Source organism: Podarcis melisellensis (assembly GCF_964234715.1).
Source record: "Podarcis melisellensis genome assembly, chromosome: 1".
Classification (NCBI taxonomy): Eukaryota; Metazoa; Chordata; class Lepidosauria; order Squamata; family Lacertidae; genus Podarcis; species Podarcis melisellensis.
The window spans coordinates 119,430,639-119,453,696 of record NC_138528.1 but is presented as its reverse complement, the minus strand read 5'-3'; the positions used below and the strand labels follow the sequence as shown (position 1 = coordinate 119,453,696).

At 45.2% G+C, this 23,058-nt stretch overlaps 1 protein-coding gene across 5 annotated transcripts in view; it reads right to left on the bottom strand.

Annotated features, from left to right (window-relative positions):
* The window catches only part of MYO1B (myosin IB), a 160,258-nt gene that overhangs the window by 105,388 nt on the left and 31,812 nt on the right, over positions 1-23,058 (bottom strand). For all 5 annotated transcript variants that reach the window (XM_081908161.1, XM_081908159.1, XM_081908162.1 and 2 more), the window contains one exon: positions 2,949-3,093. In XM_081908161.1, coding sequence (XP_081764287.1) covers positions 2,949-3,083 — 135 coding nt within the window. In that variant the 5' untranslated portion in view covers positions 3,084-3,093. The remainder of the gene's footprint in view (positions 1-2,948; positions 3,094-23,058) is intronic.

Below are 23,058 nucleotides of genomic sequence, written 5' to 3'. Positions count from 1 at the left end.
GCGTCAAAGAGCTTCTTTGCTGGAAGAAGTTCAAGAAACGCCCACTGACGGATTCTGCCAGCGATTGAGACAGCCACGGGTGAGTGGCTGTCCGGACAGAAAGAGTTCACCCAGGTAACCCAGCCAGGTGTGGTGCCGATTTATGCACGAGCAACCCCTAGAACCATTACAATACCCTTTATACCCGAGGCAGAGTCTCCACTCCCATCGTTCAGCCTGGACCCTGAGATCCAGCACTGAGGGCCTTCTAGCAGTTCCCTCACAGCAAAATGTGAAGCTACAGGGAACCAAGCAGAGGGCCTTCTCAGTAGTGGCACCCTCATATCAGATGTCAAGCGGATGAGTAATTACATATCCTTTAGAAGACCTCTGAAGACAGCCCTGTATAGGGAGGCTTTTTAATGTTTTGTTATGTTTTTATATATGTTGGAAGCCACCCAGAGTGTCTGGGGCAACCCAGGCGGATGGGTGGGGTACGAATAATAAATTAATATTATTATAGTTTCATTTCTAAATCTGGTTAGCAATGCTTTCCCGTTTATTCTGAAATGGAAGGTGAGTGAGACAAGGGGAGTTCACCGGCATGGAGTGGGGAAGCATACATCCTTGTGGCCCTGCACCCAACCTCTACATCTTTATAGCTGTACACCTGCACAGATCACCGTTCTAAACTAGCCTGCGCCTCTCACTTTGGCAAAGCCTGTTGGCTGAGTCTATGCAAGCGGCTGAGCAGTCAAAAAGCCTAAAGCAATTCTGAGTCACAGAATACTCTCCTTATCAAAAGGGAAGAATGCCCTTTGAAGACAGACCAACACTGCAGTCCTTTCTCTTTTTTTGAGGTCCTAAACCGTAGCAGTTTACACACAAAAAAAGCTTTGGGGGGGGAATCTGCTCAGAGGAGGGAAATCTCTTGTGCATAAATCAAGAATCTTGTCAACAGAGGAGTCCACCAAGCAAACTCCAGAATGAGTTCAAAAGGAAAGGAAAAGCAAGCTGTATTATTATGCAATTCACTTTCAGGAATCAAGGGCACCTGTCGACCCCTAGGCAAGTTTCCCAGTTACGAAATACATGCATTTGCTTTTAAAGGTGGCCTTGACCATACTTTTTGTTACCTTTCCACCCCCAAGATAGCCCTGCCTTGAAAGTTGCCTCTCCTCCTCCAACTCTACCATCCTGAGCCACTCCAGGGTTTCATGCTGTCAGACAACTCCACTCCTTCTCCTCTGCTGCCCCATATACCTTAAACTCCCTCCCAGCACCACTTCTCTCCCCACAACCTGCTTAATAAAGTCTTAATGCAATGATGGTTTTATGTTGTTATGAAACATTCCAGAAGACCCAACAACAAAATTCAGTCCCCAGCATTTATTTATTTATTATTTTTAATAAAACAGGCAAGTGAAAATATTGCAATTCATCACCTTGAAATGACATCGCTTCAGGATTACCATGTTATCAGCTGAATGGGTTTACTTCTCCACTGTTATGCATACAACGGTTCAAAACATTTATCAGTTTTTTTAAAAATACCGTAAGCATTTTAAATCCATGTAGAACACATAGTGGATAGCTGACATCTAAAACCTAAGATCTGGAGATGCTCCTAAAACATATATGACTGGGCCTGTGTGGAGAAACACCATTGTTTCATGTTCCCCGAGTGGGTATTTGCAGCCTTATGTATTTGATTAGTCAGCTCAGAGTGTCAACTATCAGGCAAGTGGCTAATTTTGGGTGATAAAATTGTGCAACAGATTTCTTGACTAGTAAGGCAGAGCTCATGGGAGTCAAAACATGTTTGGTGTTTAGTTATTGTTTGATGCATAGGTATCAATGAGAACCATACCACTGCATTCGATTAATGTTATTCACATCTTCATTGCATATCCTGATTTTCTATGTGTTTATTTGTCTGTTTAGGACGCGACCAATTCTGTGTCTAAATACAATTTTGAATCCCTGTACCTAAATGCATGGAACGATCCCATATTTCTTTCTATCTTTCTATCTATCATCTATCTATCTATCATTCAATTTATATACCACAATTAATCCGAAGACCCCAGGGTAGTGTACAACATTAAAAGCATAATTTGCATAGCATCATACTAAAAGACAATAAAACAATCACATAAAAAAATCATAACAACAGTAAAGGTAAAGGACCCCTGACAGTTAAGTCCAGTTGTGAACAACTCTGGGGTTGCAGCGCTCAACTCGCTTTACTGGCTGGGGGAGCCGGCGTTTGTCCGCAGACAGTTTTTCCAGGTCATGACTAAGCTGCTTCTGGCGAAACCAGAGCAGCTCACGGAAATGCCGTTTACCTTCCCGCCGGGGCAGTACCTATTTATCTACTTGCACTTTGATGTGCTTTCAAACTGCTAGGTTGGCAGGAGCTGGGACCTCTCACATTTAAAAGGCCATAGATTGTTTAATGGCCGAAGGCATGAATAAAGAGGAATGTTTTTGCCTGGTACTTAAAGACATATAATGATGGCACCAGGTAAGCCTTTCTGGAGAGAGCATTCCACAAATGGAGAGCCACAACAGAAAAGGTCCATTCTCATGTTGCTGCCTTCCAAACCTCTTGGGTAGGGGGGACACAGAGAAGGGTCTCAGATGATCTGGGTCGGGTTCAGGAGCTGGGCATGTTTAGCCTGGAGAAGAGGAGGTTAAGGGGTGATATGATAGCCATGTTCAAACATATAATTCTAGGTTGTATGGAGGCAGTCCTTGAGGCAGCCTTTCTCAACCTGTGGGTCCCCAGATGTTGTTGAACTACAACTCCCATCACCCCTAGCTAGCAAGGCTCAGGGATGATGGGAGTTGTAGTCCAACAACATCTGGGGACCCACAGGTTGAAAACCGCTGCCTTAAGGTATTGAGATCCTGGGTGGGGCTTTCTATCCAAGCTCCATTATAGAGTAAGGTTACAGCATACTTACATATATCTCACTGTGATCAAAACGCTGTTTGAGATTATCGATAAAGGATTCCTCCGTGAGCGGCTCGAGAAGCACCATATCCCCTACCCCGATCATGTTGTCCAAAAGAGATGTCTTCGCCTCCATCTTTGCCATTTTCTCTTTACTGCAGGCAGAAACCAAAAGCAAGGAGATTAAACTTTAACATAAAACACAAGTACAAAGTACCTCAAATGACTTTCAAGCACATAGCAACACAGGAGGGGGGAAGGGGTATTTTGGAAAAATTGCTCACAGCAGGCAGCGTAATCAAAAGAAACTGAGCAGAAGTACTTCAAGGTCAGAAAACAACTGTTTCCACTGTTTGCTCTTGCTATATCGCAACTATGAAAAAGCCATTCAAGGAAGGTAGAAGGCGCCGAGAACTCAGGTCTCCTTGCAGTGCGGTTCTGTAACTTTTCTAGCCCTAAACGACTTCGGCCCTGTATACCGGAAGGAGCATCTACACCCCAGTAGTTCAGCCCAGACACTGAGGTCCAGCTCCGAGGGCCTTCTGGCAGTTCCCTCCCTGCGAGAAGTGAAGCTGCAGGGAACCAGGCAGAGGGCCTTCTTGGTAGTGGCATCCGCCCTGTGGAACACCCTCCCATAAGATGTCAAAGAAATAAACAACTATCTGACATTTAGAAGACATCTGAAGGCAGTGTAGTGCAGTGGTACCTCTGGTTATGAACTTCATTCGTTCCAGAGGTCTGTTTTTAAGCGGAAACCATTCTTATCCTGAGGCGCGCTTTCGCTAATGGGGCCTCACACGTGCCTCTGATGCACGATTTCCATTCGCATCCTGGGGCAAAGTTCGGAAACCAGGAGCAGCTACTTCCAGGGTAGCGAAGCTTGTAACCGGAAGCATTCGTAACCAGAAGCATTTGTAACCAGAGATACAACTGTATAGGGAAAGTTTTAGATATTTTACAGTGGTACCTCGAGTTACAGACACTTCAGATTACAGACTCCACTAACCCAGAAATATTACCTCAGGTTAAGAACTTTGCTTCAAGGTGAGAACAGAAATCACACAGCAGCGGCAGCGAAGGCCCCATTAGCTAAAGTGGTACCTCTGGTTTCAGTTTCAGATTAAGAACGGATCTCCAGAATGAATTAAGTTCTTAACCCAAGGTACCACTGTATTATGTTTTTATATATGCTAGAAGCTGCCCAGAGTGGCTGGGGCAATCCAGTCAGATGGGCGGGATACAAATGATAAAATTATTATTAGCCATGACAAAATCATAGACATCCTAAAGAATCAAGTTGCAAATGTACAGCTAAAACAAGCAGACTTATTGCCTTGTAAGAACTATCACGGCTACGTCTCAAAAGCAACCAGGCTGTCACAGCACTGGGGTGGCCAGTCATTAAGAAGCAGGGTCTCTGTACCTTAATTAAAACATGTACATGGTAGAATTATGGTCATGGCGGCTTATCTTGCCAGAGAGGTACCTCCATGAGAATTATTCCATCTGCAAAGCTAACTGAAGGTACAGGAAAATTGAATGGACACTGTAAGGTCGCAGCCTTGTGTTTATCTCCACACTATCTACATAGAAAGAGTCCCTTTAAATCACACGTTTCCAAAAAGCTGTAATTAGGCGCATCCATGGCTTCCAAACAAAAGGAAACAGTTTGGCTTTAAGTGAACGTGTACTGAAGGGGTTAATGGGCAGCCCGGCTATTTAATCGACTGCAGGTGGTTAATAAGCCTGGTATTAGCACTGAACTGGGAGGGTCTGGCATGGAACAAAACTCATCAGAAAAGACTAGAAGGATCCCAAAGGATCCCACCGCCTTACGTAGGCTTGACTGAAAGCCTTGCTGCGTTCTTTGTAAAAAGGAAATAAAGGCATTTGGTCTGGAAGAAGAAAACCAAGCAAAAGGAAAACGTAACTGCATAGAACAGGGGTCAGCAAACTAAGGCCTGGGGGCCAGGTGCGGCCCTCCAGGCTTGTAAATCCAGCCTGCCGCCAGCTCAGTAAGTCCCCGTGCGCTTTGTATGCCTCACTGTACAGGGACTGAGTTCCGCAACGCTGGCATGGCTTCTGGGCGGGCAGCGACGCTGGCACGGCTTCAGATTGGCTGCAGGAAGTTCCTGCAGCCAATCCGAAGCCTCGCTGCCTGCAGCTGAGGGAAACACAGCGTGAACATAGATAGATAGGGCGGCGGGCGGGCAGCGGGTCTGGGCCGCGCTATGGCCATCGTGACAGGCGCATTGCGAGGCTTCAGCTGGAGCTTGGCGTGCCTGGCGCCCGGCTCAGCACTGCTTATAACCCATGTATAATATGCCCCTCAATTTACCACAAAAAATTCAGGAAAAAAGGTCATCTTATACATGGAAAAATACAGTACATCCCCATTCTTTGCGCAGGAGACTCTAAAACCTCACACCCATTCTGCATCAACTGCCTCTAGGTTTCATGCAGAACACCTTCAGAACCCGAAGTGTCAAACTTTTCCATGTCAGAAACACCAAAACAACAACTTCTGACTTTAAGTTAATAATTGAAATTTGTTTGCATTGGATCTGCACTTCTCAAAGCATGCTTTCCTGAGCAATACAAATCCTAATAAGGTCATTTGTGGCTAAATTTTTTCAGTCTGAAGCAGAGTCTCGGTTTTTTACCACTCTAAATTACAAGCTACCTACCATACTAAAATGCATCACTGCTGTGGAATTTCAAGTGTGGACAAAGCCAAACCAATAAGCCTCCTATTCCAACAAGACGAAACCAAGAAAGAGTTCTGATCTAAAGTGACATTTAAAGTGTTCCAAACTGAAACAGCAGCACAGCTTACGCAGCCGCGTTAGTTCTGGGTCAAACTGCCAAATCGAAAAGATTTCCCTACAGCAAGATTAAGCAAGGAGAATAAAGAGCACCCCTGCTGGATCAAAAAGTCTTGGGTCAGCTAACCAGGTGACTTGCAGGAAGCCCAAAAGCAGGACCTCGTAGCATCCTCCTCTGACCTTGGAACTAGTGTACAGCAACCATGGTTAGCTTTATCCTTGACAAGCCTGTCTAAGTCTATCTAAATAAATTAGATAAGTTGCTTTGAGGTGTTGCCCATAAACACTTTGCAAAGTCAATTGTAGCCAAAAGCTCTGTATTCAAGTCTGCTTGACACCCACACACCCAACATTTATATGATGAAAAAGACACTGTTTAAAAGGGGGGTGGGTGAAAAAAGGTTTGTTTCTCTGGCATGGATAATCTAATGATATCTTTTATTAATACTTGCAAGTATATACTGTACTCCAAAATCAAAACTACCTTAGACTTTAGTGACAAAAACTAGTCATTTGCACCAAGTGGAAATGATGCTCAACTTATACACTCTTAATCAACAATGTATTGCAATAACTAAAAGAAATTATTAGTAGGTTAGTTACTGTCACCAATATCCTCCTAAAGTTAACGTAGATCAGTGGCTAAAATGAACAGGCATACTAATAAAAGACTCATCATTAAGCATTACCCAGTGTTCAACAATCTTAAACATGTACACAGTAAGTTTTCTGCAACTGCTTTGTCAGCACCCTTTCAAATTGTTTAATCAGATCATAAATATATTCCACACTGAACTCCAAAAACAATATGAGAAGTCTCAATTTTTAACAAATAAATTAAGAATGCACAAGGAAACAGTTCAGTGTGCTGTTCAAATTAAGCATCCATTCAGGAAAAGAAAATGGATAATAACATCAGGACCTAAGGAGCTCAGCAGATTCTATTTTTAAAGACTCCAAAATATCCTCAGAAGCAAAAACTGGGCAGGATCATTAACATAAATACCTTTTCCCCCATTTCTTTATTATATTTAGAAACTGTGGCTGCAATCACATTAAATTTACCTGGGAGTAAACCCCACTGAACCCAGTGAGGCATGTTTTCGAGTAAATGTAAGGTTGAATGAATAGCCTCTGGCACAGTGTCCTAATTTATGGTGTCACAGTGACACAGGCACTAAAAATGTATTCAGCCATTTAGGGTATTAAAAATACATTCTTTCAAGATATATAGATTGAATGAGACTGAGGAGAAATAAAGCTGCAAATCTTTCAATTCAAGTCAAAGAACACGGGGGAGGGGTGGAGAATTGGCCCCATTTTAGGCCAAATGCTATAATATCATAAATCTCTGCCAAATGGAATTAACCAAAGGACATTCTCAAGGATTTTCAAATCAGCATTAGACAAACTCCATTTCCAGCAAGCAAAGTGCTCCATATCAACAACGCCTTTAGGTATCAGACGTTACTAATAAAATATTATGCTTCCCATTATTATTCCTACATTATTTTACTTGGGGTGTATGGGGTGTTAGGTGAGGGGGGTACCTCTGGTGGGGGACACGTCGTGCTCCTTCTGCGGTAGTTTGTCCAGCTTTGGTTCCCACCCTGGCCTCAGCTCTCACCTGTCGCTCCGAGAAGCTGTCAGCATGAAACAGCACCCACACCCTGAGAAAACGTGTTCTTCTCCCTGGAGAGCACGTGTTGAGGTAGGGGCTGGCAAGACACCCCATTGTTGCTGGGCGGGTAAATTGAGTTGGCCACCATTGTGATTGGGCTCCCCTTGTCGTTGGGGAGAATTTGATGTTGCCATTTAGTGATTGACAGCCAGAAGTGTTAAACTCCCTACGCGCAGCGTTGATAGATAGATAGATAGATAGATTCTTTATTGTCATTACACAAGTGCAACATTGCACAAGTGCAACGAAATTGGATGCCATCCCTTAAAAAACAACAAAAGCAAAACAACAACAACAACCAAACAAACCACATTCCAGCCACACCCACACCCACACCCATCAAACTCCCAGGTCACACTATCGAGTTACAGCATTCAAAAAGGCCACAGCTCTTGGATAGAAACTATTTTTCAGTCTATTTGTCCTTGACTTGATGTTTCTATATCTCCTGCCAGAAGGCAGTAGTGCAAACAGACTGTATCCCGGGTGAGATGAATCCTGCAGGATGTTGTTTGCTTTCCTAAGACAACGGGAACCGTACAGTTCTTCCAAAGATGGGAGAGGATGACCAATAATCCTTTGGGCTGTGGTTATGACCTTCTGGAGCACCTTCTTCTCCCTAGCTGTACAACTGGAGAACCAAGCACAAATACAGTATGTGAGAATGCTCTCTATGGAGCCTCGGTAGAAGGACACCAGCAGTCTCTCACTCAGATTGTTCTTCTTTAAAAGTCTGAGGAAATAAATTCTCTGCTGGGCCTTCTTCACCAGAGCAGTGGTATTTGCGCTCCAAGTCATGCCCTGATCGATAGTCACTCCCAAAAACCTGAATTCCGCCACCCTCTCCACCCGTTCCCCGTTGATATACAAGGGCTGAATGTCCGCCTTTTTTTTCCTGTAATCCACCACCAATTCCTTGGTCTTAGCCGTATTAAGAGCCAGATTGTTCTCTCCACACCAAACACAGAGCCGCTCCACCTCGTCCCGATAGGCGGACTCATCCCCTCCTGAAATGAGCCCCACCACCGTAGTGTCATCAGCAAACTTGATGATTTTGTTGCTGGAATAGATGGCTGTACAGTCATACGTATAGAGAGTATAGAGCAGGGGACTCAACACACAACCCTGTGGTGAGCCGGTGTTAAGGCTAAGGGCTTTGGACATATGTGACCCTACTCTAACCCTCTGAGAACGTTCTGACAAAAAATCCAAAACCCAGAGACAGGTGGAGTTGGAGAGTCCAATCGCCTCTAGCTTGGACACCAGTCTATGGGGGAGGATAGTGTTAAAAGCAGAGCTAAAATCCACAAACAGCAGCCTCACATAACTCCCCGGCTGCTCCAGATGGGACAGAGCAGCATGGAGAGTGGTGGTGATAGCGTCTTCTGTGGATCTATTTGCCCTGTATGCAAACTGGTAGTTGTCAAAAGTTGATGGAAGACAGGAAATAATGTGACGGCGCACCAGTTTCTCAAAACACTTCATGATGATTGGAGTAAGTGCAACTGGTCTGTAGTCATTCAAACTACTGATTGTGGGTTTTTTAGGCAGAGGAACAATAGTTGACGACTTCAGGCAGGGTGGGACAATAGACTGGTGTAAGGACTTGTTGAAGATCTTAGTAAAGACCCTCGCCAGCTGATCCGCACAGCCCTTCAACACCTTTCCAGTGATGCCATCAGGTCCAGCAGCCTTCCTCGGATTCACCATCCTCAATACCTGTCTCACCTCGTGCTCCTCTACAGTGAATGAGGGGCCCCTATGGGCTGGTGGCTGTAATACCGGCGTCTCAGGTGGCTCCTTCTCGAAGCGAGCAAAGAAGAGGTTAAGCTCCTCCGCCAGCAAAGGGTCACCGTCGACAGCACCAAGGTTAGGTTTGTAGTTGGTAATATGCTGAATCCCCTGCCACATCTGTCTTGTGTTGTTGCTCCTTAAATTATCCTCAATCCTCTGCCTATAATCCAGTTTTGCCCGTCGAATACCTCTCTTCAAGTTTGCTCTTGCCACACTGTAAAGCTGCACCTCGCCCGACCTGAAAGCCCTGTTCCTTTCCCAGGCACTGGACCTCTCTATTCATCCAGGGTTTCTGATTGGGGTAAAACCGGATGGATTTATTTACTGTGACAGTGTCTGTGCAGTGATTGATATAGCACAGAACTGCCGCCGTGTGCTCTTCCAGGTCTGAACGATCAAAAATATCCCAATTGGTTCTCTCAAAACAGTCCTGCAGCTGCTTCCTCTTTTCACTGCGCACATCGGATCGCCCACCTGCCCACCCTCCTACATTTAGGGTTGTTCACGTTGACCTTGCTATGCCTGTCATGGGGTCGTTTGCTTTTGGGGCAGGGGACCCGGTAGGAATTTTGGCCATTTGGCTGACTGGCTGGTGCCATTTGGTTTTTGCCTACTGCGTAGCAAATCGTCACAACTTGTAAGGTTGCGGTTAGGCATTGGTTTATGGTTTGGTTGGTTGAGGGGCATGGATTGGCTGTGCCTGCCCCTCTAATGCTGCTGCTGCAAGGGATTCCATTAAAGGAATCCAGGGGCTCGCCATGCTTTTGTCCGAACCCCTCTCATGGGGCTACGGCCACGCAAGAGCCCCTAGGGAGCATTTGGGGAGAGCTGAGGGCAGGTCCCCTGCTCCATTGCTCTCCCCAAAATGTTTTTCCCTTTCTGACTTTCGCGGTCGTGTGCGGGGTCAGATAGTCACAACCAATGCCTAAGCAACCACTCACATTTTTTGTATTTTAATAAAGTTGTGGCCAAAATTATGCCAAAAACCTTAAACAAAAATTACGTGTGAATTGTGTTTTACTGGTTTCGTGGGAGCTGATTGAAACTAAATCCTTCGAAGACAGAAGTCCTATGGCTGGGTCGGGATGGCATGGGGATGAGGGACCAACTCCCTTCTTTTGCGGGGGCCCAATTAGTGCCATCACCTTCCGTTAAGAGTTTGGGTGTAATCCTTGACGCCTCCCTTTCCATGGAGGCACAGGTTACAGCAACAGCCAAGGCGACATTTTTCCACCATTGCCGCATCAAGCAATTGGTCCCTTACCTTTCCCGCCCCGACCTGGCCACAGTGAACAATGCAATGGTCACCTCCAGGCTTGACTACTGTAATTCGCTCTACGTGGGGCTGCCCTTGAAGCTGTCCCAGAAACTCCAGCGGGTGCCGAATGCTGCAGCGAGGCTCCTCATGGGGTCTCTGCCACTGGAGCATATTCACCCAGTGCTTTTCAAGCTGCACTGGCTCCAGGTGGAGTACAGGGTCAGATTTAAGGTGCTGCTTTTGACCTTTAAAGCCCTTCACGGCCTAGGACCCTCGTACCTACGGGACCGCCTCTCCCGGTATGCCCCACGGAGAGCCTCAAGGTCCATAAATAGCAACACCCTAGAGGTCCCGGACCCTAAGGAAGTCAGATTAGCCTCAACCAGAGCCAGGGTCTTTTCAAGTCTGGCTCCGGCCTGGTGGAACGCTCTGCCTCATGAGACCAGGGCCCTGCAATATCTGATTTCTTTCTGCAGGGCCTGTAAGACAGAGTTGTTCCCCCTGGCCTTTGGCTTGGAGCCAATTTGATTCCCTCCCCCTCTTTCTTTTTCCTCCTGTGATGAGGCTCCATTTTAATATTTTAATGCTTCAATATTTTAATGTTGTATTTTAATGTTGTTTTTAAGTTGTAATCATTCAACTTGTTTTTATTATTGCTTGTTAGCCGCCCTGAGCCTGGCCTTGGCTGGGGTAAAGGTACCCCTGCCCGTATGGGCCAGTCGTGTCCGACTCTAGGGTTGTGCGCTCATCTCACTTAAGAGGCTGGGAGCCAGCGCTGTCTGAAGACACTTCCGGGTCACGTGGCCAGTGTGACGAAGCTGCTCTGGCGAGCCAGCACCAGCGCAGCACACGGAAACGGCGTTTACCTTCCTGCTATAAAGCGGTCCCTATTTATCTACTTGCACTTAGGGGTGCTTTCGAACTGCTAGGTGGGCAGGAGCTGGGACCGAAAGATGGGAGCTCACCCCACCGCGGGGATTCGAACCGCCGACCATACGATCTGCAAGTCCTAGGCACTGAGGTTTTACCCACAGTGCCACCTTGGCTGGGGAGGGCAGGGTATAAATAAAAAAATATTATTAATATTATTATTATTATTGGGGTGGCTTGGGGACTTTGACACGCAAACATGCTGTAGAGGGAAGTGAGGGGCAGATGGGGCTCGTCAACCTGGGAAGACAGTCCATCTAGGACAGGGGTCAGCAACCTTTTTCAACGGGGGCTCGTCCACTGTCCCTGCTGCTGCTGCGTGGCCACTGCACAATTTCTGTTCTCATCCTTGAGCAAAGTTCTTAACCCGAGGTACTATTTCTCGGTTAGCGGAGTCTGTAACCTGAAGCGTATGTAACCTGAAGCGTATGTAACCCAAGGTACCACTGTACTCATGTAAAAAACACACTGATTCCCAGACCATCCATGTGCCGGATTGGGAGGCAACTGGGCCGCATCCGGCACCCGGGCCTTAGGTTGCCTACCCCTGATATAGGATAATGAAATATCTCATCCTAAGCCTCCACTGCCTTGAAGGATACCTTTGGGGAAAGAAAAGCCTAAGGAATAAACCCTATACAAATCCGGAGTGAAGTCGGTAAGATGGTTGGATGGCACCTTGTATGTCTCCTTCTGGAAACTCCTGCAGCCAAGCTGGTGCCAAACATATCACTCTGCTTTCCTTTGGACCACATCAGCGAGGCCGAGAAGGTTGTCTTGTTGCCTGGGTTGCCCAAGACCTCCATACACGCTGCCCAGGTTTGCGCCCCAGAGAGGTCAATTTGGTGCTTTGAGTGTAGTGATTTGGCTTTGCCCCCCGGAGTCGCACTCTATTGTCTCTCGAGACAGCAATTTGCCTTAAAGACCTAGATCAGATTCCCATTTGAGTCTTCTTTAATAAGAGAAGTGGAAATGTTCAGTTTTCAACAGGTCAGCAATGGAACAGAATTTTCCCGTCAATTCCTCAAAATTTCCCCTCAGCTGACAACTTCCTCTGCATTTCTGCCGCCTAAAGTGTCTGACATGAAAATTCTGGGGGAAGGTGGGAGAACCTGGTCATCAGCTAATGCCATAATACAGAGACTGGGCAAATAGTCCACTAATATATATCTTAAAAGAGCTTGAAACAAGATTCCAGGATTACTGAGAGAAGCTGATGCTACAAAATGAGAATGGTGGTTCAAAGTCAGATTACACTTCAACATCACAGACTTCTCAGAAAAGTTCCTTTTTGTGCTTCTGCCCTTACTCCATGACATTAAAATTTCCTCTCCATTCTGAAATTCAAATTCCATACATATTATCATGTATCACCAGCCCACATTTGTTTAAATTTATTATTTACAGTGGTACCTTGGGTTAAGTACTTAATTCGTTCTGGAGGTCCGTACTTAACCTGAAACTGCTCTTAACCTGAAGCACCACTTTAGCTAATGGGGCCTCCTGCTGCTGCCGCGCCGCCGGAGCACGATTTCTGTTCTCATCCTGAAGCAAAGTTCTTAACCTGAAGCACTACTTCTGGGTTAGCGGAGTTTGTAACCTGAAGCGTATGTAACCTGAAACGTATGTAACCCGAGGTACCACTGTATTTGGATATGTGGAATCACTAGCCTCTGGTCTAAAAGGTAAAAGTACCCCTGACCATTAAGTCTAGTCGCGGATGATTCTGGGGTTGCAGCGTTCATCTCGCTCTCTAGGCCGAGGGAGCCAGCGTTTGTCCGCGGACAGCTTCTAGGTCATGTGGCCAGCATGACTAAGCTGCTTCTGGTCGACCACAGCAGTGCATTTACCTTCCCGCTGGAGTGATACCTATTTATCTACTTGCACTTTGACATGCTTTCGAACTGCTAGGTGGGCAGGAGCTGGGACCAAACAACGGGAGCTCACCCCGTTGGGGGGATTCGAACTGCCGACCTTCTGATTGGCAAGCCCTAGGCTCTGTGGTTTAACCCACAGCGCCACCCGTGTCCCTTTTTTCCGTTTAGGACTAGACAAATGCAGCTAACAAATTCTTCTTAGGCTTAAGGGATCTGGTCTAGCAAGGTCTAAAAACCAGAGCTTTAATAAAGGCATGTTATTCAAAAGCTCTAGTTATCTCCCGCTTGGACTACTGCAATGCGCTCTACGTGGGGCTACCTTTGAAGGTGACCCGGAAAATGCAATTAATCCAGAATGCGGCAGCTAGACTGGTAACTGGGAGTGGCCAGCGGGACCACATAACACCGGTCCTGAGAGATCTGCATTGGCTCCCAGTACGTTTCCGAGCACAATTTAAAGTGTTGGTGCTGACCTTTAAAGCCCTAGACGGCCTCGGTCCTTTATACCTGAAGGAGCGTCTCCACCCCCATTGTTCACTCCGGACACTGAGATCCATCGCCGAGGGCCTTCTGGCGGTTCCCTCATTGCGAGAAGTGAGGTTACAGGGAACCAGACAGAGGGCCTTCTCGGTAGTGGCGCCTGCCCTGTGGAACACCCTGAAGGCAGCCCAACCTTCAATGTAAAATGTTTGAGGGTTGCTTGCAAGATAACAGTTCCACAATAATGTACCACCATAGAAAGCTAGAACTCCTCTTTCTAACATGTTTGAGATGCTTCCAAGCCGATGGCGCTGTCACACACACAAGATCCTGAGCAAACAAATCAGCCTGTGCTGGAATAGGCAGTAATTCACAGTTGTTGCAATAAATCTATAATAAGTAAATGTGAAATTGGAAAGCACTGTTCCCCTACATCACGTTTGTCTGGGCCAAAGACAAAATATTTTTGCTCTATGCGTCTTGTTTGCATGTGTTTTGTTTTGTTTCGCTTTTGCTGATGTCAAAGAAGCACTAAGCTATCAAAAATAGATCTGCTGCATTCAGTATCGCAAACCACAAGCGCTGGAAGAACGAGCAAGCCTCCAAACCAGGTTTTTATATGTTTCTTCTGGATTTGTACCTTGTGAAATCACTTTCAGAAAGGCCACTTTTAGATATCCATGACCATCATGTTTATTTTTACACGATTTCACAATTAACTTGTTCCCAAAGCAGTTCTAAACAAATAAAAGGCAACAATAGAAGAACAAAAACATCATAACAATTAAAAGTTATGCCAGCTGTCATGCTTAGCTACTCTGCTCAGGTGTCAAGCAAGCTCAATTTAATCTGCAATCCTAAAACCAACTATTTAGGAAGTAACTATTTAGGAAGTAAGTCCCATTGAACATATTGGGACTGGCTTCTGCAGACAAACCGTTTATTAACAATTCATCCTCAATATGCAAAAAGGATGCCTCAGTCAGCAGAGCATGAAGTTCTTAACCTCAATGTTGTGGGTCTGAGCCCCATATTGGGCAAGATTCTTGCCTTGCAAGGGGTTGAACTACTAGATGGCCCTTGGGGTACTTTCCAACTTTACTGTGTGAGTGTCTGATTCTATGATCTATGACCCTGATTTGTTTACACAGAGGTAAGACAATGTTGGCTATTCAACTGGCTTTATTCTGGTTTGTTTGCAGGGCAGTTAGACAGGACTGCATCAAAGGAAGTGTCACCTCACATTTTCCAGAGAATTTCCACATCCCCTATCGCTAAGATGTCTGATCTAGTGTTTGCCATCAGCAAAACAGCCGTGAAGAACCATGCATACTCCAGGCATGAGAGTTGAACCCTGTTGCTTCCTCTGAGTTGGCTTGTTGTTGTTGTTTAGTCGTTTAGTCGTGTCCGACTCTTCGTGACCCCATGGACCAGAGCACGCCAGGCACTCCTGTCTTCCACTGCCTCCCGCAGTTTGGTCAAACTCATGCTGGTAGCTTCGAGAACACTGTCCAACCATCTCGTCCTCTGTCGTCCCCTTCTCCTTGTGCCCTCCATCTTTCCCAACATCAGGGTCTTTTCCAGGGAGTCTTCTCTTCTCATGAGGTGGCCAAAGTATTGGAGCCTCAGCTTCAGGATCTGTCCTTCCAGTGAGCATTCAGGGCTGATTTCCTTCAGAATGGAATACATTTGATCTTCTTGCAGTCCATGGGACTCTCAAGAGTCTCCTTCAGCACCATAATCCAAAAGCATCAATTCTTTGGCGATCAGCCTTCTTGTTGTTGTTTTTTTTAATCTTTCACTCTACTTACCTCTCTCCCCCCACCTTCTTTATTCATTATTTTACAAATAAATTATATTGTAGTGGAATGCTAGAGGCTGGCTGGTTGCGTAAGTCACTACAGTTTATCTTCACTGAGCCGGACTTCTCCAAAAACAAGGGCAAAGTTTGGACAAATGGGAAACGGGTGAGGATAGGCTGAACTTGCCTTCCAGTTTGCTAAAAACTTCTCAAGATGATAGCCTGCAGACTGTGGGTGTCCCTGAAACCTGCTAGAGTAGAGGCAGGCTAGTGGCAGAGCGGTTCGGGGTAGCATTTTATGACCTCGCTGGTGGATGCACTCATAAAGCTCTGTGACATGAGCAGAATACAGTAACGGCAAGGACCCTGACCCTAACACCACAACAAAAATGCTGTATATGATCAGGTGGCAACAGTTTGGAGCATAATTTTTTTCTCCAGCATTGTTGATCCTTTTTTATTTCTAGAATCTATAACAAGTTATCCTTTTTCTTCTTAAGATGACATATAGTCCAGATTCCCTTCCAGTGCACTCATGCACACACATCCAGAACGTTGATTTTTCCTTTTCCTTTCCCAGAGGTCTCTTCCAACACCAAATAAATAGCTACAAAAAATCTGAAAGTTCTGAATTCTTGCTACGATCATCACTGCATGCATCTGTGAGCCCTGCAGTGGATACGGGGCCTTTTCAATTTGAAGCTGTAACCAGAGCTTTGGGGAGCAGCAAAAGTTTCTCTTCCCTGCCCCCAATCCATCTGCCCTGCTTCAAATTGCAAAGTCCTTTATGATGCCATTCTACAAGGGATCACACAGTGAATGGAACATTATGATACTATATAAGGCAAATCAGATCTGGTTATGGGACAATATCACTAAGGGCAAGCATGGGTGTAGACAGGATTTTTGTTAGGGGGGGGCAGGCCTTTTGTTGGGGGGGTGTCAAAACCTCAGGTAGCTATGCATTTTTAATATTTTTGTTGATCGGGGGGAAGCTGCCCGTCCCTGCCCCTCCCCCCACTTGGCTATACCCATGAAGGCAAACCTGGAGCGAGGGTGACAGTTCCTATATTACTCACACAGGTAAGATTACAGTCAATGGGATCACCAACAGACCTCATCCTGCATGGGAAAATACTTTGGCACCTTTCAGTGCAATCCCTGAAGGGTGGAAATACTACAAAGGGAATGGGGTGGGTTCTTTTCAATGCTGTTGAGAACATCCACAACTCAAAAAACACTGGAATCCTGGACTTTTGGGGGCTGACCTAGTAAAAGTTCTAAGCTTGAGGCTTACATAGTGATTTTGAGACTACAGTACAACAAATTCCAGAAATTTTATCTCTATTTCACAGTGTTTTAGTCTGAAAGAAAACTATGCAAGCTGCTAGTTTCTAAAGCAGGCCAAGGCAAAACTAAGCCTAATGAGTCATGAAATAAAAACTGGATATCACAGATCAATCCATAAGCATTACTCTACATCATTAATTCCCAATGAACCCGACGTAGAGAAGCAATTCCTTGCAAAGTGAGCACAACAAAATGCAGGTAGAGAAATCTACATACACTTTTAAAATGTTGTCTAAGTCAGCTTTGCTAAGGAACAACTTCTGCTGCTTTTGCAATGCTAAAACATTCATCTTTTAGTGACTACAAATCATGCAGACAAAACATTTTCTCTCTGTGGAACTACCGAGATACCTGCTTCCGTGAGATGTTCATACACATGACTATGGGATAATTTTAACTGTGTAAACTTCACTTCCGTTCTTAACATTTAAGGATCTCCATAGGATGGTTTACTGAACCACCCAAATATGCAGTGGCTACATTTGGCCTCAGCCTCACAAGTTTCCAACTCCCCTCTCCTTGCAGTCACATCGGGAGGAGACTGGAAGCTTTTCTTTCTCATTAACCACAGTTTACGAGGCCGTCTGAATCCTAAACTATGGTTAATCTTGAATGTGGTTAGTTGAGAACTGCGGCTGGAAGCTTGTTTGTTTCCACTAACCATAGTTAAGAACCAAGTTTGAAGGATACGGCAAGCTGCGATTCATCTAAAACACAAGTGAAAGCTTCTGAACTCCTTGTGGCCAAGCCAGAGGAGGAAGGGGAGGCAGCTGAGACTCGAAGACATGGATCCCTAATGCAAAGATATAGTGTCATGTTTAAATACAGTGGTACCTCGGGTTAAGTACTTAATTCGTTCCGGAGGTCCGTTCTTAACCTAAAACTGTTCTTAACCTGAAGCACCACTTTAGCTAATGGGGCCTCCTGCTGCCACCGCGCTGCCAGAGCACGATTTCTGTTCTCATCCTAAAAAAAAGTTCTTAACCCGAGGTACTATTTCTGGGTTAGCAGAATCTGTAACCTGAAGCGTATGTAACCCGAGGTACCACTGTACACCCAATATGTAGTGAGGGAAATGTACATGGCAGGTTTTATCTGGCCACGCTGAACAGGCAAAACTGTGGGCAGTATAGCACCCACATGCTACTTAAAGGTATTCATTCTGAAGACAATTCATGAGAAGCGTTTCAGCTTTCGATCTTAACTCGTCGCAGCACAAATCCACCCTGGTACCAGTTAAATGTCAACATTTTAAGGATATGTCAATGCTATGGAAGCCATCTGCATCAGCGTTATGTTTTGAGAACTTTAAGCTGCATACATTACTAAGTCAGACAGGTATTTCCTCTAAAGTACAGTGGTTCCTCAGGTTACGTACTTAATTCATTCCGGAGGTCCATTCTTAACCTGAAGCGTATGTAACCCGAGGTACCACTGTAAGTGAAAGAGGAAAACGGCAGGAGTTAATTTTATAGAGAGAAATTGCTACAAAAAGAACATAGCTCAAGAGAAAGAAATAATACGTCCCATAGCAGCAGATCACTTCAGTTTAAAGTTTAGATGCATTTTCCCCCTTAAAACTAAGCTGACTGCTACCTTTTTTTTGTCTTTGGTTACAAAGGTTGTGTTTGTGGAAGAGTTACAGAACAGAAGCACAAATGCCAAGCAAAGGATTGTTTATTTTAGGTGTCATAATTTGGACCAAACACACAAGAGGTCAGCATACACTGTTAGCCAAGCTTAACTGACAAGTTGCCACATTTTTTCCTAAGGGAAACATCCTTCTTACACAAACCTAACATTAAACTGCAATGTACACAGTCGAGGGCTACTTGCATCCACAACAATTCCAAACTCACAACTGGGCAGGCCACACCTGCCTTTTCTAGCATGATAATCAGGAGTGCTGACATCCAGCTTCTTCTTAACTTAATTTGCCACCCGCCTTAAAGTCTGGATTGTGTGTGTGAAGCCTAAGTCACACCTTTGTGAAGACAGCTTGTTCAATAAAGAAACTTGATTGGCAGCCTGTTTTTCCGCCTGTTGTCAATTGACACAATGAACAGGAATCATGCTAATAAGCATGAATAGTAATGCACATGGTTGACATATTGGCTGGCAATATTACTAAGGCACTGAGTCCTGCATATCCAACCAGCTTCTCTCCTCCCTGTAGTTCCTAAGTGGCAGACAATGGAGGATTTATCTGACATGGCAAGTCACAGAGGGGTAAAAGGTAAAGGACCCCTGGACAGTTAAGTCCAGTCAAACTTGACTATGGGGTGCAGTGCTCAACTCGCTTCAGGCCGAGGGAGAAGGCGTTTGTCTGCAGATAGCTTTCTGGGTCATGTGGCCAGCATGCCTAAACTGCTTCTGGCACAATGGGACACCGCGATGAGTGCCAGAGCACAAAGAAATACCGTTTACCTTCTTGCCACAGCAGTACCTATTTATCTACTGGCGTGCTTTCGAACTGCTAGGTTGGCAGGAGCTGGGACAGAGCAAAGGGAGCTCACCCTGTCACGCAGATTCAAACCGCCGACCTTTGGCAAGCCCAAAAGGCTCAGTAGTTTAGACCACAGCACCACCTGTTCCCTACAAGTCACAAAGAGGAGAAAGCCAGCCCCTCAGCTTGATATATCCTACGCAGACCCACAAAGCAGTTCAGGAGAAGAAGGTGGACAGGCAGGAAGAAATACAAAACACTATACTGCTTCTCTGTCTCTCTCCGCCTCCCTCCAAAGAACTCAGTTTGGGGTGGCATAGAAGGTTCCCCCATCCTATTCTTCTCATATCCACTCTGAGGGGAAAGTTAAGCAGAAATAGAGACGGAGGGAGGAATTGAATTACTCCCGGTCTGACTTTCTAACCAAAATATACTGCTGGTTCTCCTGTACTGTATTGGCAGATACAGTGGTACCTCTGGTTGTGAACTTAATTCATTCTGGAGGTCTGTTCTTAAACTGAAACTGTTCTTAACCTGAGGTGCCACTTTAGCTAATGGGGCCTCCCGCTGCTGAGTGATTTCTGTTCTTATCCTGGGGCAAAGTTCTTAACCCGAGGTACTGCTTCCAGGTTAGCGGAGTCTGTAACCCGAGGTACACTTTACTTCCTTTAAAAAAAGAGGGGGGAAGTGAAGGAAATCATTTGGACTGAGAGAAGTTAGATTACCAGATTATGTTTAAAGTTTACAACTTACTGCTTGCTTGTGTCACGCTAACATTTAGTGCCAGTATATCAGAAGGCTTGTAGACTAGTTTCCAAGTATTTACTCAGTCACCGCATACCCATACTAGTTTAAAATACTGGTGACACCCTTAAACTATATTTCAGTTGCATTTACTAGTCAGTAATCATTAGCATGCAGGTCTAGGAAAATAAAAGTCTACTCAACAGGTCATTAAAAGGCCACTTTTAGGAAAACAAAGCAATTTAAAATTAGGCCCAGAAGTTGCAGCGGGGGGAGGGGACTGACACAAAACTACATGTTGAAACTCTTAATTACATCACACAGAAAAGCAGAACAAAGGGATATTCACCTTGGTAAGGATTTTTCTGAAGTCCAATTCATGCACTTTAGAGCAATGATTCCACATATCATTGGGGGGTTTTTACAGCTATACTTCAAGACACAGGCACATTCTGCTTACAGCCAAGATAGAGACATAAAACACTCAGGCCAGATGCCTCTTCTTCAAGGTTCCTCTCCAAACTTTACCTCCTAACCCACTTCTAAATACCTATTTCATATTTCTTACACATCCAAATATTTCTCATTGTAACAAGTGTGTCATCAGAAACGAGGTCTTAGAAAAACTTTAACAGTCATTGTATAATATAACAATAACCAAAGTTTCCTTATACTATTATGAGGAACACATCACCACCGCCCAGTCCTAGCAAGGTGTCCCTCTAAAGATGCCACACCCTGAAAAACAATCTTGCTGGTAGAAGTAATGAAGCACCCAGCCTTTGGGCCTCCCAACCCAACAATTAGCTGATAAGCAGAGATCACTGTTTTCAGAGACATGCAGAACTTCAAGCGACTGCAGTGGGGGAAGTGATGTGAGTGTGTAAACACAGAGTTTTCTTCTTCAGATATAATTACTCATAACTATGTCTACATCAGGGACGCGGGTGGCACTGTGGGTTAAACCACAGAGCCTAGGACTTGCTGATCAGAAGGTCGGCGGTTCGAATCCCCGTGACGGGGTGAGCTCCCGTTGCTCGGTCCCTGCTCCTGCCAACCTAGCAGTTTGAAAGCACGCCAAAGTGCAAGTAGTTAAATAGGTGCCGTTCCGGCGGGAAGGTAAACGGCGTTTCCATGCACTGTTCTGGTTTGCCAGAAGCGGCTTAGTCATGCTGGCCACATGATCTGGAAGCTGTACGCCGGCTCTCTCGGCCAATAAACCAAGATGAGCACCACAACCCCAGAGTCGGTCACGACTGGACCTAGTGGTCAGGGGTCCCTTTACCCTTTACCTTTATGTCTACAGCAAGTAAAATTAGCCAATATTCTCCATTTCAGTCCTTTTCATAGCACCTGACTGGTCAGGGTAAAAAAAATACTTATAGAAAAGTTACTTTTCTGCTACTTAAGAATGTGCCCATAGATTTCACAACAGTTTAGGCTTTACAGAGCTAACAAGCCCTTTGTAGATATTGACTGATCCTATCTGTAACTGAACTAGCACAACCCCGGTCAAAAGTGACCAGGAGCCCAGAGTAAGGAAGCACTTTGCAAAATTCAGCCAAAATACACCAAATAGCTCTACAAGTGGTCCACATTTATAGTTACCCTTAAATGTACTGATACAGATTAATATATCAGCTGATACACCTTCCAAGAACACTAAAAATTTCCCTTCATTAGACGTTAACTTTTGAAAAAAGAAATAAAAAGCCACACTGGCCCACCTCTTGCATGTGTTTACAAGAAAAATATCAGTTAAACATGCACACTACTGGAACAAACTAGGTCATGCTTCAAACTGCTCCACTTCAAATCACTTGATACTTTTTATCACTGCAATGTTAAATAACTGTGGAAATTACAAAATTCTTTTGTCCATCTGACTTCCACCAGTCTTCATCATCAGGGCCAAATAAGAAGGTGAAAGGTTTTTTGTTTTTGTCTTTTTAAAGAAAGGGATCAGATTAACTTCACCCAAGCCAAGAAAACAGGATAGATGCTCAGACCCAGAGTTAGAAAACAGTTGCTCTATCCAGAGCAAAGGCAGAGAATAACATGCCAGGGGGAATCAAATCAAGCAACGCTAGCACAATTAATGGCATCGTGCCATGCAAATAAGGCTGGATAATTGCCTAAGGAAGCAAAAGCAGCATACCTGTTACAAATCACATCAGAAGCTTCCTGCTACTATCAGTAGAGCCGGCAATTCTATATGCTCTTAACTTCAGCCCAACAGCTAAGAGATTTCCTGTCTACCACTAATCTTAAAACTATTCCATGGGACAGCAAGCACTGAGCAAGCTGCTGTTTATGCAGACATGTGAGCAGGAGGTAAAGGATGGTGAGAAAAAACTGGTCCTTAGACAGGCAAGTCATGGGGCCAGGTGAAGACCTGTGGATGTCTCATGCCACTTAAGAAATACAGAGCTGGTAGGCGCAACATTGCCTTCTGGCCAGTTCTACTGTGGGATGCAGGTGGCACTGTGGTCTAAACCACTGAGCCTCTTGGGCTTGCCGATCAGAAGGTTGGCGGTTCGAATCCCCACAACGGAGTGAGCTCTCGTTGCTCTGTCCCAGCTCCTGCCAAAACAGTTCGAAAGCACACCAGTGCAAGTAGATAAATAGGTACCACTGTGGCAGGAAGGTAAACAGCGTTTCAGTGTGTTCTCGTTTCTGTCACAGTGTTCCGTTGAGCCAGAAGCGGTTTAGTCATGCTGGCCACATGGCCCGGGAAACTGTCTGTGGACAAACACCAGTTCCCTCAGCCTGAAAGCAAGATGAGTGCCCCAACTCCATAGTTGCCTTTGACTGGACTTAACCGTCCGTGGGTCCTTTACCTTTTTACCTTTACTGGGGGTAAGGGGAAGTCGGCTTCACTATGGTGGAGCAGAGACTAATCAGGATGGATTTTGATGAGTCAAAAGCCATAGC